This window comes from Equus caballus, chromosome 1, assembly GCF_041296265.1.
Source record: "Equus caballus isolate H_3958 breed thoroughbred chromosome 1, TB-T2T, whole genome shotgun sequence".
Taxonomy (NCBI): domain Eukaryota; kingdom Metazoa; phylum Chordata; class Mammalia; order Perissodactyla; family Equidae; genus Equus; species Equus caballus.
In genome coordinates, this window is record NC_091684.1 from 170,853,362 (window position 1) to 170,873,420 (window position 20,059).

Sequence of the window (20,059 nt, forward strand, 5' to 3'; positions counted from 1 at the left end):
CCCAGACATGCTCTGTAGATTTTATGGTCCCTCTCATCTGCTATAAGTTGTTAGCTTTGTTCTTTTGAGTTCATTAGAAATGTGGTTACCCCCAGGCAGAGAGTCTATGCTGATAGCCATCATCAGTGACACCTGAAAGCTCAGGGTATAGGGCACTGCTGCAGTCTCTGATGCACATCCAGTAAAACAATCTCTTCTACCAGGTTTACAGAGGTAACTTCACAGGCTTCTCCTGTGCCTGCCATTTCTCAAAAACAGCCAGCTACAAGCAATCCTTATGCCACAGAGGCATATTTTGGGATGGCATATTCTGCTACTCTTCATGACATTCTGATAACAAGGTGGCCCAGTGAGAAACTCAACCAAGATGGCTTAGCTAGGGGCCGCCCTTGAAGAAATATGTTGACAGAAAACACATTCAAGGATCTTAGTTTATGCATAAATTGCACCTTCCATCAGATACTCTTTTACCTCTCAGTGAAGGTCGCACAGTTCACAACTCCAGAGGTGGTTTTTCCCACTGAAGTTCCCATAAAAGATAGCCTAGCCATTCAGGGACTTTCCCCCAGAAGTTTGTCGGGAAGTGAGTTTAGGAGCCAGATCTCTGGTTGTCTCCTTATAACTCCAGATAACTCCTCTCTGGGGTTACCTCTCCGCAGGGCCTTGCAATGCCTTTGTGCCCAGAAGTCAGTCTTTGATGTTTAGCACCTTTGCTCCACACTAGTCTCAGACTGAACCCAGGTGTTCTAGATGAGAAGATACAGGAAAAGGTTCACGTAATAAGGCTGCCCCCTCACCCACATGACCACTGACAATCAGTTGGAACATGGTACAGCTACTCCTTTCTCCACTGCTGCAGACTTCTTGGTTCTGAGAAAAGGGGAAGGACATAGATTCTCTGCTCTTCAGATTCGTATACTGATCCCCACTATGACCAGTGACAGGAGTGTTTGATCTAAATAAGGTAAGTTAGAAGAATCGGTGCTGAGTATGCTTGGGAGAAAAGGCCAGGAAGACTTGAAGGGGCTTGATTGAACCTCTGGGTGGTAGAGTTAAGAATGGAACATGACTGGGCCAGCGCTGGTGGCCTAGTGGTTAAATTCAGCCTGCTCCACTTTAGCAGCCTGGGTTCAGTTCCTGGATGTGGACATACACTTTCTGTTAGCAGCCATGCTGTACTGGCAGCCCACATACTAAAAAAATAGAGGAAGATTGGCATGGATGTTAGTGAGTCTTCCTCAGCAAAAAAAAAAAAAAAAAAAAAAGCAAAAAGAATAGAACATGATTCAACTTGTAGGAAGCAAAGCGCTGAATTCAACTCAGGATTAATTTCACGGATACAATCCCTTCTCCCCTGCCACTCCCCAACTCCCTCACTAGACTTCCTCCCCAATCTTCCCAAGCGTAATACACTGAAGCAGCTTGAATCCTCATCTTCTCATCCTGTTTAAGCCTTTTGGACCAGGGATAGGGTGCCAGAAATGAGAAAGTGCCTACCCTTTGAGCTGTGCCTGATGTAGCACTTGACACACTCAGAAGTGCTCTCACACACATATCTCACTAGACTCTAGTCTGTGAGGAAGCTATTATTAGCCCCATTTGAGGACACCAATGCTCAGAGAGTTGAGAATCAGGTTGGAGGTCCAGTAGGGCCAGTCCACTCCTTACGGTAAATGAGGACAGAGAGCTGGTTTAAAAGGAAGACTTTTTCAAACAAATCCATGCTCTAACGTTTGACCAGAGTAGCTCCTGTGAGGGCAGTTTCAATCTTGGTGCTTGAGCAATATTTCAAAACTGGAGTTCCTTTATGATGACATTCTAAATGACAAATCAAGATCATTTATTATGATGGTAATTAAGGAAATGGCCTCTGAGAAGGGGTGTGCATAGTCAGAAGTGCTAAGTGTTTCACACAGGCTTTGGGGAAGTGTTATAAGGAAGTCAAGATCAGATAAGCACCATCTTGCAGAGTCAGTGTAACTGCAGCCTGGGATTTTGGGGAACCAAAGACTTCCCGTTTGGAAAAAATCTCCCAAGTCTTTATTCATCGTCTACATTCCTTTGAAAGGTGACAACCCTTTCCACTCACAAACACGAAGCTTCAAGTAGCATTCTCTTTTGGATGCACGGTCTTCTGAGAACTGACCTGGACTATAAAACAGAGCTAGCTAGAGGGTGACTGGTTCCTCAGTTTGGGTGGAAGAGAAGGTGGACAGGAGGTGTATGGAATTCTGAAAATAAACTTCATCTGTTTATTACAATTTTGTGTTTGTCTCAGTCAGGTTTTGGTATGTTTTCAGTTCTTTTAACCCTTCTTATCTACCACACAGTTTCTTGATATTGTAACCTTGCCTATGTTGTTTCTCTGCCTGGAATATTCTCTTGTCCTCATTCACTTGATTTACTTTTACCTTTTTTTTTTAAGATTCAGCTTATCTCGCATCTCTGACTAACCGAGGAATTTTTCTGATATTGCCTCTCCTTATACCTACCTAAGCCAAATGATATTCCCTTCCCTAAATAAATTAAATCGTTTCAATGTGTGTGACATTTATATGTTATGTGTGCTAAGTATATGTTGTGTGATTGGTATAGGTGTTATAGGTGTATGTGATATAGATTATGCTTGGATGTGATTTGTGCTGTTTGTAGGTTTAAGGTGTGCACTATATGTGTGTGTCTAATGTGTGTAATATGCCTACGTGTATGATGACTGTAAAAGTTTATGGGCTAAGCTGGGGAAAAGTTGTGACCTAGGCATTGATTGTGGTGACATGCTGAGTTCCACCCAGGTTGAAGGGCGTGGGCAGAGCTGACTAGGTATAAAATATGTAGCATTTTCCTTGCTCATGGTAGATGCTCAGTCAATACCTGTTTTCTTCCCTTCCAATCCTTTGGCTGGTACTTTAATTTGGACTTTGATAAAACAAACAAGACCAGTGCCCATGGATCATCTCCTCTCCTTGGCTCCAGAAGATGGGAATTTCTAATATAAAAATACAGTAGCTGTCATCTGTATAGAAGCTATAAATTCCCAGGATTAAAAAGGACTTTCTCTATCAGCCACAGACTGACAGAGGTCCCTACTAGAGTCATTCATTAAGAATGTCTCTAAGTAGGCTAATGCATTTTAGATGGGTTAAGGCATTACCTTTCCTGAGGAATAACACATTAAGTAGAAGATATTAGTACAAATGAGTTTATCTGATAATAGCTGTTTTCACTTAGCAAAGAAATAGGGTGGGGTTAGACATCTTTAAAATGCAACTCTCCTCAAGAATGGAGCTTAAGATAAATTTTGTAAGAGGGAAGGGCAAGTAAATTGGAGATGGAAATGTTGAGGACACAGGTTCACAGAGTCCGTGAGAATTCTGTTTGCTAAGTGCAGGAGAGAGATACAGAGTAAGAGAAACATTCGCTTCACACAATTTGCCTAGTGCAGGGATGAGGAGAAAGAAATACTAAACATTAAAGTACCTTGTGCTTCTCAGCCTCCTGCCTTGTTGAATGACTCCAGCCTTGAAACAATTCGAGAAAAGACCAAGGTATCATCATTTTCAATTAAGTGACTGCACACCTTCCTAGAACTCTGACCTCAATGAGTAACCAAAAATCTAGGTTGGTCATTATGTTTCAGGGGCAGCTCCGTAGCTTTGCAAGTTTTCAGTACACCTGGGAATGAATAGACACCTGGGAGATGATGACCTATACCAACCAAACTCACAAGACATTAATGTTAAATCAGTAGTTCTTCATCAAAGATCAATTTACACATAGGGAATACTGATATTTTTTCTCACATTAACTACCGCTTCAAAATGTAGTGTAGGACAGGAAAAAAATCTTTTTCTTCTACCCTTCCAGGTTCTAGAGCAGAGAGTGGGAAAGGGTGAGACAGCAAATTTAAAGTTTTCTAACTGAATTTATTTTCAATTATACCAATTTTGGTATAATCGTAATTTAACAATTATAATAGAATGCAATGAGTATTAGTGGAGTCTGAACAGATTAAGGCTGGACAGTTGTTCTGTGCCTAGAGAGGGGGAGAAGGTAGAGGGAAAGCCCAGAAGAGAAGACATTTGAGCACAGCCTTGCAAGATGGGTAGGAAACCAAGCTGACTAGGTTAGAAAGGCTATTCCAGGAAAAGGAAATAACACCTGTAAAAGTATGAAGTGTTAAAGTATAATTTTTTCTAAATGTTAAAAATGTGACTATCATGAAAGTTTTAAAAAATGAACCCATGATATTGAATAAACTCATAAATAAATCCATTTTATTCAACTCATTCAGTAATGAGGAAATCAGTAATATGTTAAAACCATTTCCAATGTAATTTTGGTTTACAGAAATTTATATCCTCTGCCAGGCAAAACTCGTTTGCATTGCTATGAACAGCAAACATCTGGGTTGTTATCAGTTTTGTATGATTTCATTTCTACCCTGCAAGTTGATCAAAGGTATGCTCCTTGGTAGTGTCTGTTTATCCCCAGTGGGTCTGCAAGACAACATCCATGAAGGGACATCTGGTAATCTCTTTTGTCTATTTCCAAGTCTTGGACAATTTTTCCCTTCAGATGGCATGGAAACCTTATGACTTGTGCCGGAAATTATACAGAGCTTCTCATAACTGGTGTGGAAAGGAAGAAAGGCATTGTAAGAAATAGTATGATGTAACAATTAGACAAAAAAAAATGGTATCACATGCTCAAGTTAGTCAAAGGGCTAAGGATTGGGGCCATTTTGAGTTTCAGGCCTTCAGCTCTGCAGAAACAAGAAAATTAAACCTCACAAAGGAACCTAGAACTCATCACTTAGCATCAGCCTCTGACTCACTGTTCTGGCCACTCATTGGTCAGATGCCTGACACAGAAATACCTCAGCAACCATGGAAGAGGGAGTGTTCTAAGAGGTCTGAATATGGTTCATAATTGTTATAAATAAGTAACTGTTTGGTTAAAGATATTAATCTTCTGTTACTTCAGTGACAAGAGTTTGGGACTATTACTTTTGCAGTCAGCAAGCATATAAAGATCTAGGGAAAGGAATAGACCAAATGGCAGGCCTTAGACCTAATCTCTTCCAGCCAAGTAGGAGTGTGGAGAAGACACAGGTGTGTTTAAATAGAGACTCCCTAATGGACACACCTCATATGCCTTGAACTTGCTTTAGAAGTGTAGGACTGGCACAAGGGCCAAGCCAACCACCAGGGTTCATTCCCTACACAGCTTCTGACTGCACTCAGGACATCCTACTCCAGAATATGGCACCTTGACATATTGACTATTTCAAGCTGAAGGAATTTGAGAAATGGCAGGTGCAGGAAGAACTTTCTCACCTTCCCCGGAAGCAGGTCATAAGATCATTGTGTGAGAGGTGCCCTCCCTATCCAGAGGAAAGGCGCATCCTTATCTCCAAAGACGGAGAGATGCTGAGGGGAATCTGAACAGACAGGCCTTGCTAAGTTTCCCCCAGTTTGTTACACTTAGCTCATACCCTTTGTTCTAGCACATCTTTCCATGACTTTCTACTCTTCATCAAACCTAGAATGAAAACGCTCAGATTTAACTGCTTCTTCGGGTCTTCATTTCCTTAGGAAGCTTCCTGTGTCATGTAAAACACATTAAATAAATTAATATGCTTTTCTCGTTAATCTATCTTTTGTTACAGGGGCCGCCAACTCAGAACTTAGAAGGGTAGAAGGAAAACATATTTTTCTTCCCCCACAGTTCCAAGATTTGGGATAATTTAAAAGAGATAGATAAGAGAAGTAAATTCTCCCATTCATGCCCTCCTCCATCTGTCTTGCACCTCACTCATGGTGGCAAGACAGGAATTCACCTGCCTGAATTACGATAAAGTGGAAATTTCATCTCAGGAGTCAGGCAGAAGCCCAATCTTGAGAACTTGGACATTGGGTGAAAATCAGTGTCAGACAAGAAAAATGATTCTCAAATAGGAATGGATATCAGAATCACTGTTCTGGGGTTGGCCCCATGGCCCAGTGGTTAAGTTCGTGTGCTCTGCTTCGGCAGCCCAGGGTTTGGCCATTTCAGATCCTGGGCGCAGATATGGCACACTCTTCAAGCCTTGCTGAGGCAGCGTCCCACATGGTGCAACCAGAAGGACCTACAACTAGAATATACAATTATGTACTAGGGGCCTTTGGGGAGAAGAAGAAGAAGAAAAAAAGTTTGGCAACAGATGTTAGCTCAGGTGCCAATCTTAAAAAAAAAATTCTAAAAAAAAAAATCACTATGGAGCTTATTAAACATGGACATGCAAAAACCTCACACCCCAAGATTCTGATTCAGTCGGCCTGGGATCCTGGCATTTTTAAAAGTTCCACGGGCAATTCTGAAGTGAGGCCAGGGTTGAGGCCCCTACCTAAGGACATGGGTGACTTGAACTGTTTTCCTCTGGTAGTGGGCTTGAGGTACTGTCAAGTTGTGGAACTGCGGAGAGAAAGGGGACTATTCTAAAACATCAAGCTGTAGAATAGTATATATGAGCACTAAGCAGACAGACAATTTTTTTTTAATTAATAGACATATTTGTTCAGAGTAGTTCCAGGTTTACAGAAAAATTGAACAGAAAGTACAGAGTTCCCATATGCCTCTTCTCCCCTCCCTCCTAACCACAAGGCACACAGTTTTCCTGTTATTTATGTCTTGCATTAGTGTGGTACTTTTGTTACAGTTGATGAACCAGTATTGATACATTATGATTAACTAAAGTCTACAATTTACATTAGGATTCACTCTTTGTGTTGTATGGTCCTATGGGTTTTGACAAATGCAAAATGTCATTGTAGGGGAGGAAAAAGTTTTCCTCGACCCTCTTAGGGTCCCTGACTGGGTCTGAAAATTAAACTGGCAAAGACAGATTAACAGGAGAAAAGCATATAAACTATTAAATTTTTACAAGTACATGGGAGCCTTCACAAGAGAATGAAGACTCAAATAAGTGACCAGAGCAGGAAGATTTTATACCTTTTAGACAAAGAAACAATCAATTTGTAAAGAATTGACAAGACAAAGGGGTTTGGTCTATGCATAGCAGATGGTGAAGAAGTAGCAAGGTTTGTTTATACGGTCTTCTTGGCCCTAGATTCCCTGACTCTGGTGATACAGATGCTTCCCTTCCTCCTACAGGGAGGGTACCTTTCACATGGGAGATTTATCTCCCGCTTTCAGGGAAGAAGGGCAAGGGGGGGATGTAAGAGTGACCTTCCTGTTTCTGCTGTTTTCTTAAACTCCTTCAGCTTAAGATGTTCAACATGCCAAGGTGCCATGTTTTGAGGTGGCTCATCCTGAACCCCATCACCATGTTTCCGCAATTACAGTATCATACAGGATAGTTTTGTGACTCTAAGAATCCCCCACGCTGTCCCTATTCACCCATCCCTCACACCATCTCCCAACCCTGGAAAGCACTCATCTTTTTACCTTCTCCATAGTTTTGCTTTCCCAGGAAGTGAAATTATAAATAGCCATAGAGTATGTAGCTTTTCAGGCTTGCTTCTTTCATTTAGCAATGTGCATTTAAGGTTCCTCTATGGTTTTTTGTAGCTTGATAGCTCTTTTTTTTTTTTTAACGTTGAGTAACATTCCATCATCTGCATGCACCACAGTTTGGTTATCCATTCATTTATTGAAGGACGTCTTGGTTGCCTCCAATTTTTAGCAATTATGCATAAAGCTGCTATAAATATTTGCATACATACTTTTATGTGGACATAAGTTTCCAATTCATTTGTATAGATACCGAGGAGCTTGACTTCTGGATCTTATGGTAAGAATGTGTTTAGCTTTGTAAGAAACTGACAGGTTGTCTTCCAAAGTGGCTATACCATTTTGTACTCCCATCAGCAATGAATGAAAGTTCCTGTTGCTCCACATCCTCGTGAGCATTGGTGTTACTGAACCAGGTTCGTTTTTGCCCGCCACACGGTATGCCAATCACCAAGACAACAAGTTTGCAGCAGAGAAAGTGTTTATTCGTGAGACAGCCAAGCAAAGAGATGGGAGAACAAGTCTCAAATCTGCCTCCCCAAAAAAGGGGGATTAGTGATTGTTAGAGGATAGAGAGGAGGAGTAGTTTGAAGTGTGGAATAGACAATTGGAGGTAGGGAGAAGTGAGATAATTGATGATCTGTACAAGCATAGTCAAGCTTCACTGCTTTTCGTAGGACGTACGTTCACAAAATGGTGGTGTTAGCATGATAGGAAGGTGGAGTTTTCAGTCCCCTGATGTCAGATGATCACCATAGATCATTCACACAGGCCCGGTTGATGAGTCAGTGGTCTTAACTGGCCAGAACTGGACAAAGAGTTGACTCAGTTCCTGAAAAACTGAACCACCTGTTACCACGGTGACCCAAGCGTCAGAGATCAATGGAGTGTGCATTAGTAATGCATTATCTAACTACTTTTGCAAACAGACAACTAACTGAGTATAGTTAAAACAAGATGGCCTCCAGTTTTACTTGGAGTTGTCAATTTTTTGGACTTCAGTCATTCTAATAGGAGTGTAGTAAAGCTGCATTGTTGTTTTAATTTGCAGTCTCTAATGACATATCAAAGGGATTACCAGCCCACTAAAATGGTCTGAAAATTATTTTAAACTGAAACATCAGAACAGACAGCAGCCAGAGAAACAAATATTATCTGAACTTAAGCAGAACCCACAAACTACAGCTACCACTGCCCTGAGGGATTTTCCCGTTTGAAAGAAGACTGACTTTTAGCACCAGGAAGTGTGAATTCAGCAGTTATAAACTCCCCTATGGGGAAACTTTCAGCCAGGAAGAAGACAGGGTACCCCTTCCATTAACATCAAAAAGCCCAGGAGAACCTTCCTTACTTACCCATTGAAGCCCCTAAAAACCCTCCCACCCTTTTATTAAGTTGGCGTTTAAACCTTTACCCTCTGACTATCAGCTGAAATACTAAGTAAATAAACCTTGTCTTTTCTCCTGTTAAGATGTGTTTTTAAAAAGTTAATTTGCAAGCCACCCCATCCTTCACTCTTCAAATCTAATATGGTTGAGAAAAAGTTTTTCTCCCAAAAATGTGACTTTGAATATCTTTTTATATGCTTATTTGCCATCCGTTTGTCTTTGGTGAAGTGTTTATTTGGATCTTTTGCCCATTTTTTTTTAACTGGGTTGTTTGATTTCTTATTGTTGAGTTTTAAGAGTTCTTTGTGTATTTTCCTAATAGTCCTTTATTAGATATGTCTTTTGCAAATATTTTCTCCCAGTCTGTGGCTTGACTTTTCATTCCCTTAACAGTTTCTGTTGCAGAGCAGAAGTTTTTAACTTAAATAAATAAATAAATAAAGTTCAACTTACACAGTTTTTCTTTCATGGATTGTGCTTTTGGTGTTATATCTAAAATGTCATTGTCAAACCCAAGATCACCTAGATTTTCTTCTATGTTATCCTCTAGAAGTTTAATAGTTTTGCATCAACATTTAGATCTGTGATTCAGTTTGAGTTAATTTTTGTGAAAGATGTAAAGTCTATGTCTAGATTCACTTTTTTACAAGTGGGTGTCCAGTTGTTCCAGCACAATTTGTTGAAAAAAATATCTTTTCTGTATTGTATTGTTTTTGCTCCTTTGTCAAAGATCAGTTCACTATATTTGTATGGGGCTATTTCTGGACTTACTATTCTGTTCCATTGATCTATTTGTCTATTCTTTCAGCAATAGCACATTGTCTTAATTACTGTAGCTTTATAGTAAGTCTTGAAGTTGGGTAGTGCCAGTCCTCTTTCTTTGTTCTTTTTCAGTATTGGGTTGGTTATTCTGGATTTTTTGCCTTTCTGTATAAACTTCAGAATCAATTTGTCCAAATCCACAAAATAACTTGCTGGATAATAGTTGGGATTGCATTGAATCTATAGATCAAGTTGGGAAGAACTGACATCTTAACAATACTGGTTCTTCCTATGCATTGTAGGGGAGGAGAAAGATTTCCTTGACCTTCTTTGGGTCGCTGGTTGAGGCTGAAAATTAAATTGACAAAGACTAACAGAAGAAAAGCATACAAATGTTTGCTAAACATTTGTAAACTAAATGTTTACATATACATGGGAGGCTTCACAAGAGAATGAAGACCCAAAGAAGTGATCAGAGCAGGAAGTTTTAAACCTTTTAGATAAAGAACGAATAAATTTGTGAAAAATCGACAAGACAAAGGGTTTGAGCCAGTGGTAGTCCAACTAGGGCCTAGTTAGGGAAGATAAGGATTAGTTTAACAAGGGTTGTTTGGAGATTCCTTTGGTGCCATCTCTGGGCTGATAAGCGTCTATCTCCAGGAAAAGGAGAAGTTATTTCCTGCCTTTAGGCAGAAAAGGGGAAGCTTTTTCTGCATCCACTATTTCTTAATTGCCTTCAGCTCAAAATAATTTTTATGTCAAAGAGCCATATTTTGGGGTGACATATTTTGGTTTCATTCAGCACGAACACAGAATATCTCTCCATTTATTGAGATATTGATTTCTTTCATCAGAGTTTTATAGTTTTCCTCATAGTGATCTGGTGCATATGTTATTAGATTTATACCTAAGTATTTCGTTTTTCTTTGGTGCTAATGCAATTGTTTGTGTTTTTAATTTCAAACTCCAAATGATCATTGCTGGTATATAAGAAAGCAAATGAATTTCATATATTAACCTTGTATGCTGCAACTTTGCTATAAACAGACATCTTTTTTATCCTGTAGATAATTAGAGCCATTAAAAGCACTGGGCAAGAGTGTTCCACTATTATATTGATGCTCAAGGAAGACTAATCTGGAAGTTATATATAGAATGAATTGGAAGGAAAACAGACTGGAGTCAGGCCATGCATGGAGGAGGCTTTCATGTGAGCCCTCCATGACAGAATGAGGTTTTGAATAAGGGTATTGCAGCACCAATGGAAAGGTAAGAACAGATTCAAGAGGCAAATGCATGGGTCTCTTCACATACAGTTCCCTCTTTGGGATGTCCTTACCATCCTCTTCACCTAACTTCTAATTAATCCCCAAAACTCAGTTCAAGTATTATGCTTCCAATCATCTTTCTTCTCTACTACCTCCTCACAGTTTCCTGTAGTTTCCTCTGTCAATGGAAAATGACCAATAACCATTCTATAGATAAGAGAAATAAGGTGAATTTTACTTGAGCCAGAGTGAGGATTGTAACCCAGGAAGGCTCTTTCAGAAAGGAAGAAAGTGTTCTGGAGAAGCGTGGTTTTCAGTACAGTCTTAGATCTTTGTAGAACAAACAACATACATTAAACACACCCACGATACATTTTCAAAGTTTCAAAGAGGTAGTTAGTTGCAAACTAGCGGGTCAACATGACCCTGATGTTGCAAGAGGGACTAATCTGGTCGTTACCAATAGGTGTTACCAATAGGGTGTTAACAATAGGGTGTTAACAATAGGGTGTAGGAGGGAAAGTATATATTCTTATCTTAAGAGAGTGCATTCTTCACTTTAATGGTTATAGCAGATGTACAATGTATGTTTGATAGGCAAAAAGTCAGGCTTTTTTGGTTCAGGTTGAATCAGTTTTGAACCCGAATAGTTATCCCGTATACCTCAATATGTGAAAATCTTTTGACACCTCGGACACAGCTGTAAGTGCTATTAATATTTATTAATATGTATGGTATTTATACATTTACCAGATGGTCTCTTTCATTAGATCATGAGCTCCTGAATCTGAGTAACGCAGTATCTGACTCAATAAATGTATGCATAAATGAGTGGTTCATTCAACTTTGTTGTTGGAGCTCACAACATTACCAAGTATATTGCAGCTGTTATATCAGATTTACATGGTATGTTTTCTTCTGGGGAACTGAAGTCATAGAACTTCAAAAAACTGAAGCTTCAGATCAGAAAGGAAGTAACTCAGATCAGGAAGTGATCAGTTCCTCAAAACTGTGGGTTTTGAGTCACATTTTTTCTGTAAGTAGACTATTTCTTCCTGTGTATACAGCAATATTGATTCTATTTTAAAGAGCAAGCTAAGAGTCTCATCAACACTGTGCACAAGAAATTCATCCGCCAAGCCCTAGGTTTCTGTTTCCTCTGCTACACGCTGGCAGCTCTAGTATGCCTGGGAAAGAAGCAGCAGACAAAAGACTTTGAGCCTGGGACTACCTCCCTCTTCTGTTCTCAGCAGGAGCCTCAGCACAGAGACCTGGTAAGAGAAGAAGCCTCAGGGCTGGGGAGATTAGGGCAGTGAAGGTGGCTGGGAGGCCCAGGTCAAATAGGTGGAGGGTAAATATTTCAGGAGGGAAGAGGGAAGAGACAGAGTTTCTGACATGGCCATCAAAGGCATGAGTACAGGACATAGAGTAGAATGGGATCTGCTAATCAGAGGAAGGTTTTCCTTACTTCGTACTCCTCCTCACTGGGCTTCAAGTTCTTCATAGAATGGTGAGACTCAGTGAGAAAGAAAATGGTTTAAAAAAAAAAAGAGCGAAGAAACCTTAAGAAGAACAAGGAAAATCTAAATGGTTACAAATAATGATTTTGCACTTATTGGTCCTATTACCACAATTATGTTCCTTCTTCCCACACAGAAAAGATGGTGCTAAGTCTCCTGGGACGCTGTCCTCTGTTCCTATTGCTGCTGGGACTATGGGTGCTGGTGCATCCACTTTGTGCTTGGCCTAAGTCTCTCACCCAGGCTCGCTGGTTTGAAATTCAGCATATACAGCCAATCCCTCTCCAATGCAACAAGGCAATGAATGGTGTCAATAATTATACCAAGCACTGTAAACCTGAAAACACCTTTCTACATGACTCCTTCCAGAACGTGGCTTCTGTCTGCAATTTGCGCAGCATCATCTGCAAGAATGGCCAGAAAAACTGCCACCAGAGTTCCAGGCCTGTTCACATGACCCAGTGCAGTCTCACATCAGGGACGTATCCTAACTGCCGCTACAGGGATGCTGCCCCATACAAGTTCTTCATTGTTGCCTGTGAACCCCCTCAGCAGGGTGACCCTCCATATCACTTGGTTCCTGTACACTTAGATAGTATTGTTTAAAGTTTCCACCATTTTCCCCTCACTTGGCACAGGTTCTCTTATAATCTCCTCTGCTTTTTTTTTTTTTTCTTTTATTGATTTTCCTGGTTCCCATAGAAGAAAGAAGGAAGATATTGGGAAAATTAGATTGCCTAAGACACCAGACCAGAGTTGGGACAAAAAGAAATGGGATCTTTTCTGCTTTGGAGCTTTGTGTGTTTTGAAGGAAGGCAACAAGGAAGAGGGCAAAGAAAGATCCAGGACTCTGTATTTTTAACCTTGGAACTTCTGCCAAGATTTGTAGCTCTCTGTTCACAGCAATAAAACTACTTTCTTCTGCATTCTAATGAGTGTGAGTATGACTGTGTTTGAGATCCCTTTCACATCGTTGTCAGCCTGGAGCAATCTAGGCCTACATTTGCCAGTATTCCAAAGAAAGCTATTTTAGCTCTGGCAACCTTTGAGATTATTTTGTTCCCTGGGGCCTCTGCTACTTCCCTTGCCCTTGTGTCTTTGGGACTTTGGAACAAGAAAGTCCTTCATCCCTTCAAACTCTGCTCATGGCTTTATATATTTCCCTTGAAACCATTGTCTATTGTGGGGGACTGGAATTAGCCACCCAAAGATATGTCTCTTTGGCATGAGGATTATTTGGGGCTCCTCACTTTTAAAAAACTGCAGACAGGAAAGAAGCTCTAAAAAGTAGAATTTATTTAGCCTTTGTTAAGAGACATTTACATTTGTAAAGGAAATCTCCATCTGTAAAGGTGTCTCCCTCTCTATACCAGGAAGAAGGAGGGATGACCTTATCTCTAGAAACTCTTAATCAATGTGGAAGGCAAGCACTGTAGACTGCATAATAACCTGATTTATGTTTACTGTACTTTTCTGGTAATCTCCCATAACTGACTCCCTCCACCCCCAACATCCTTCTTTGTCTTTAGCTGAGGATAGTATTTAAGATGAGGACTTCTGCCATTTTGGCAAGTTGCTCTTTTTGCCTGAGCCTCTCCCATGTATACATGTTACAAAGCTTTGTTTAATTTTCTCCTGTTATTCTGTCTCATGTGAATTTAATTCATTTTCTGGCAAGAAGGCCCCAGAGCAGGTAGAGGAAAGGTCTTCTTCCCCTGCACTATCTTTAGTTAGAGGTGGCACTGGTACCTCATAGAGTGTTAATGGAACATTCACATCCAGATTCCAAGACTTGCAGCTGAGGCATCCTAGATATTTACTGCTTGTTTCTACATTTAATCAGATAATGTTTTAAATATAAGTAGTAGTAGGAATAGTGATCCACAGTAGCCTGAGAGTTAATTCGTCCATTATCTATTGGAATGGGTGAAAAGCATAGATCAAGAAAAAAAAACCTCGAGAAACTACAAAAATTCTTGGCCTGCCTAAATAATGAAATAGCACAGAGACATTGGGGTTTGGGAACAGGTACTGAATCTATAAAATGAAGGACTAGGATTAAGAATTTGTCAGGGATTAAGAATTTCATTCTTAGGGGCTGGTCCCGTAGCCAAGTGGATAGGTTTGTGTGCTCTGTTTGGTGGCCTAGGGTTTCACCAGTTGGGATCCTGGGCACAGACGTGGCACCACTCATCAGGCCATGCTGAGGCAGCATCCCACGTAACACAACCAGAGGCACTCACAACTAGAATAGACAACTATGTACTGGGGGTATTTAGGGGGAAGAAGAGGAAAAAAAGGGAGATTGGCAACAGTTGTTAGCTCAGGTGCCAATCTTTAAAAAAAAAGAAAAGAAAAAGAATTTAGGTCCTAGATATAAGGAAGGAAAAATAATTTTCCCTCTACATTCTAGGTTCTTGGCTGAGAACCTCTGTAACAAAAGGACAGATTAACAGGAGAAAAACAATTTTAATTACATACATACATACAGGAGCCCCACAAAGATATGATACTCAAAAGGCAGCCACACAATTGAGGCTTCTTTACCACCCTGAGCTAAGGAAAGGGATAGGGGTTTGGGGTTTCAAAGTGGGGAAGACAATTCACAGGAAGATGAGAAGAGGAAATACAAAGTAAACAATGTTTGCCCCGCCCTGCAGATTAGTCTCTCAGATGAAAAAATGATCTCTGGTAATAGCTCTTTTTCCTGGTACAGGCCTCTTTTCTAATGTAAATTTCCCTTACAAAAGAGTGACTTCCATTCTGTTTTCAGAGCTTCTCCTGTGTCTACAGTTTCTCAAAATAATTACTAAGCCAAAGAGGCCTACGAAGGGGTGGCATATTCTGCTACCCTTCACAGGTCACTTTCACAGATGGAGTGTCAGTTTCCTTGTCAACCTCTAGAGTTATTGGGTTAATGGTCCATCGTAAGTCAAAGTGCTTTGTAGAGTGATCAGTTTTTGAGTAGCAGCCAAAGACAACGCGCATTGGACATGCCACATATTGAAGTAGTTACAAGTGTGTCAGTTATCTGTGCCACAGGATGGTTCTTTCCAAACCAAACTATGCCTTTAATAGATGTATTAATTAGGCTCACCTCCCTTCATGCCACATATTTCTGTCATGTCTTAGGAACAAAGAACAGAATATGAAGTTTCAGGTTTTAGGAGCCTGGATTCCAGGCATGATAGATATTCAAGAGGCCCTACCTTGGGAAGAGATAAGCAGACCAGGGCAACTTGGCTCCTGAGAAGGTAGGTACCCAGTAGGGGAAACTCTATGTTGGGACTTGACTCCTCCAACTTAGAGCAGCTTTCAAAAGTATTCACCTTTAAGCTGTGTTGCATTTATGTTTTATAGTTTCAGAGTGTTTAAGTAAAGTCTGTGGGGAGTTGACAGAAGGATCTGTACTCATGTTTGATGTGAACAAGTGTGGGAAAGTAGCAGCATTCTCAGGGAAAAGGGCCTTCAGATGGCATTCTTACTGAGCAAGGGCTCACAGCCTGACATGCATAGAAGCCAGTACTATGGCACTGACTTTTGAGAAAAGAAAGAGCTTTATTGCAAGGTCGACCAGCAAGGAGACAGGAGACAGGGCTCAAATCTGTCTCCCTGACCCAGGGTTTGGGGTAAAATTTAAGGGATTAGGGAGGCCAGGCTGGTATGCAGAAGTATTGGCAGGACAGACTTCATTGGAAGGACTTTAAACAAGGCAATTTATGGTAAGGTATGAAAACGAGCTTTAACACTGGATCTTCCTGGACAATGGACCCCTTGCTTTTGAAAAGGTCCCAGCTTTTGAGTTCCAGTCATGTCCTAAACCTTTGGTTCCATGGAGAGGAAGAAACTTTGGTTCAGAGTGTTATTTCAGGTCAAAATTTCCTCCTCTGTGCATGCTTCAGCTATATGACTTACAGTTTTGGCTTGTCACTCCTGTAAGATAACTTTGACATTCTGTTCTTGATGTGATAAGGCCAGTTTGAACCAGTCCTATGGTTATGGTCCTGAGTTGATCTGAGTGGTAAATGGATTTATGTATCATATAAGTAAAACCTGGAAATTTCCAGAAATTCCTGGAGAAATTAACCCAGTAAAAGATTGAACTTTCTTTCATCAAACAACTCAATTACTCATACTATTGTTATTTATTGATTAAAAGGAACTAGTGGATTGAAGAAATCTGTGCTACAAAAATTTTTGAATTGTCAGAAACATTAGAAAATATAAAATAGTACTTTAAAATAATGAAATTCATTGTGAGGTGTACATTGTATTTCATTTTTTTCTGTGACCTAAATATACCGCAAATATTTTGCAACAAAAGGTTAAAAACAAAAACACAAGTGTCGTTTTCTAGAGAATTGCAGCAATATCTAACCTTCTTCCTCCTCCCCTCCACCTCCCCCTCTCCCCCAACACTGTAGTCACTTTTTGTCGCTGAAGAACGAGGGAGCAAAAGGGTAACTTTGGGATGATATTTTACCAAATTCGTAGGTGTTAGTTCTAAATAAATGGACTAGGCTGTGATGTAGACTCTCTCAGATTTCTTTTCTTTTCAACATGCAGTTATGTATTGTGGGAGAGTAAAGATAACTGACTAAATCAGGAGTTCATTTAGCTATATTCCTAAATCAGCTTAAACGACCTGACAAACATTATAGAATGATTCAAAAGTAGGCAAAGCTTAGAAATCAATTCAGTAAATGTTCCAGCAGCTCTCAACTCTGGTTTCATATTAAATTCATCTGGGAGTTTTCAGAAAAATATCAGTGACTGGATCCCTGTGAGATAATAGAAAATATATATTGGTCTCTGCTCCCTGTTGCTGGCACAGAGCTCCTGAAAGCCTTGTAATTTACCAAGTGATAGGAGCACTAGGAGCATCTTTCGTTCCAAGGAGACAACTCTAGATGGGCTCCTGGATGGGGACTGGTCACCAGAAAGACCAAGCCATGATTAGAAGCTTAGAATTTTCAGTCCCACACCCCCATTCTCCAGAGAGGGGAGAGGGGATGCAAATGGAGTTAATAATTGATCCTGCCTATGTGAGGAAGCCCCATAAAATCCCAATAGCAGGGGATTTGGAAAGCTTCCAGGCTGGTGAACACATCTACACTAGGAGAGTGACGCTCCCCAGCTCCACAGGGACAGTAGCTTCTGCACTTAAGACCCTCCCAGAGATACCCTGGGTATCTCTTCATCTGGCTATTCATCTGTATCCTTTATCATATCCTTTAATAAACTGGTAAATGTAAGTGTTTCCCTGAGTTTTATGAGTTGCTCTAGCAAATTAATCAAACTAGAGGAGGGGGGTGTGGGAATCTCAGATACATAGTTAATTGATCAGAACTGCAGGTGACAACTTGGACTTGCATTGGCCTCTGGAGTCAGGTGAAAGCAGTCTTGTGAGACCAAGACCTTAACCTGTGGGATCTGATGCTGTTTCCAGGTAGGTAATATCTACCTGGATATTAGAGCTGAGTTAAATTGTAGGACACCCAGCTAGTGTTACAGAGAGTTGCTTGATGGAGGAAAACCCCCACACGTCTGAGGTCAGAAGTATTGTGAGTATGGTAGTAGTGTGAGAGGAAAGGAGAAACACACAAGTGAGACTCAATCCCATTGAATGAATTTTATGAGCATTTAACAAACAATTAAATGAATTTCTAGGAGTGAGTCCTGGGCATTACGGGATGTTTTTAAAGGATCCTCATGTGAATGTAATGGGCAGACTGCAATGGGAACCACCGGAGATCTAGGAGTACGCAAAGCTATACCCTGCGGAGTGTCTGGCCTGAAGCCTGTTTTGGACTGTCTGGAGCAATATCGGTTTTACATTTTCAACAGGAAGAAGAAGGAGAAACAGGAGGAGCAGAAGAAGCAGATGCAGAAGCAGCAGATGGAGGAGGAGGAGAAGAAGGAGAAAGAGAAGGAGAGGAAGGGGAAGGGGAAGGGGAAAGGGAAGGGGAAGGGGAAAGGGAAGGGGAAGGAGAAGAAGAGAAAAGAAGAGGCGGGGAAGGAAGAGGAGGAGGAAGGAGAAGAGACAGAGACCATGTGTGGCCCACAAAGGTGAGATATTTCCAGAAAAGGTGTGCTGACTTCTGGTCTACCAGACTGCTCAATGGAACTCGTCCTCTGGCTGTGGCTGAGGCAGGGGCTTGGAATTCAGCAGGAGGGAAGATACCCCGCAGGCTGAGAGTTTTTAGCTGGAGCCTCAGGAAAGTAATGGAATCAGGACAGGAAAAATATTTGGCCTTTCTCTGTCTCTCGTTAATCTTCTTTTCTGTGCATTATTTCAGTCCTTCTGCAACATACTCGTTTTCCTCTGCTTTTCTGTTTCACACAGTAAGTAGACGTTCATCTCACTTTCTATTTTTCTCTTAAATACAGTTTATTGGTGAAGGGTATCTGACTGACCTACCTGGATCAGTCAATCATACACTTGGACAGAGTCCAATTGCACAAAATAGATCTCAAGAGGCTTTTGTTTTTTTGTAAACCACGCAGAATATAGGATTAGAGACAGAACTGCAAGTGGAGTCTGCCCTGGCAGACAACTTAGGGACCCCCTCACACTATGGAACATTTTTTAAGCTTTCAACATTTTTTGTCTTCCTGCAGTGGCTTAAGTAGGCCAGGGCCAGCAGTGCCTGGACTGAGACCTACATGGGCTGCCATCCTGTTTCTCCTCTTTGACATTTTCTCTGATCCTCTACCCTCCCTCCCAGCACAGGAAGTCCTGAGGAACTTCAGGATCCATGTCTATATTGGCATCTCTGGGCCACTTTCCACATCTGGTTCCGGGAGAGTTAGCCCTGGGTTAGAGATGTCGGTGTTCAGAGAAAATGAGTTGAATAGACAATTCAACACAAGTCCCATACCCACTCAGTGTGGAAACAGAATTTGAGTATCAGTCCAATGACTGTACTTTTAAAGAACAAAAGGAAATTTATATTGACTAGAGATGTGGAGCCAGTAAAAACATTATGCCACTCTACAGTTTTACTTACTGTCTTAGGTCAATACTTTAATTAGTTCCAGTGGGGGAAAAAAGTATATAATCTAGAGCTGTTTCTATTCTCTAATTTAATACTGTGAATATTTTGCCTTCAAGTCACCTTTTTAATTTGTAAAGTTATTTTTGAAAATACCATACTATCTAGGCCGTGCTAATAAAAATAGAGAAACTGTTGTGTGTCAAAGTTTTCCTTTGAGAAAAGCCTGTAAACAAAAGCCCCGGTGTGGGAGTGGCATAAGCAGGGCCAAACAGCCTCTCAGGACAGGAGAAGCAGAAGCTCATGAGGACAGGAATTCTTCTGGAGCTCTTCACGCTTCCTGATGGATTTTATAGAACCTTCCTCTGGCCCTCTCTCATGCGCTCATTTCATTTTTAATGTGATTAATTACTTTTGAAAAATTAAACGACGTAGATAAATACAAACCAGTATACATCACTCAAAATAAATAAGTATTGTTTATCATATGCTTAAAATTTTTAAAGTAAATAAAATATAAAAACATTGGAGTCCATTTTCTTCCTCTCTCCATTTTCATGCCTCTTAACTCTTCTCAGATGAAATCATAAATTTGGAGTGTGTCTAGTCCTATC

General features: G+C 40.6%; 1 protein-coding gene across 2 annotated transcripts; it reads left to right on the plus strand.

The window, feature by feature from the left end:
- The first annotated feature begins 4,803 nt into the window (after positions 1 to 4,803).
- Positions 4,804 to 19,975, plus strand: RNASE6 (ribonuclease A family member 6). 2 transcript variants are annotated; one of them, XR_001379085.3, is made up of 4 exons: positions 4,804 to 4,910; positions 10,730 to 12,204; positions 12,587 to 13,387; positions 18,298 to 19,975. XR_001379085.3 is itself a non-coding variant. In XM_005603185.4 (2 exons), exon 2 carries the CDS (start codon positions 12,592 to 12,594, stop codon positions 13,054 to 13,056), a length of 465 nt encoding a protein of 154 aa, XP_005603242.1. In that variant the 5' UTR covers positions 12,065 to 12,204; positions 12,587 to 12,591; the 3' UTR covers positions 13,057 to 13,382. The 2 variants fall into 2 exon arrangements, 1 of the variants encoding a protein (XP_005603242.1); XM_005603185.4 differs by lacking the exons at positions 4,804 to 4,910; positions 18,298 to 19,975 and having other exon boundaries at positions 12,065 to 12,204; positions 12,587 to 13,382.
- The last annotated feature ends 84 nt before the right edge of the window (positions 19,976 to 20,059 follow it).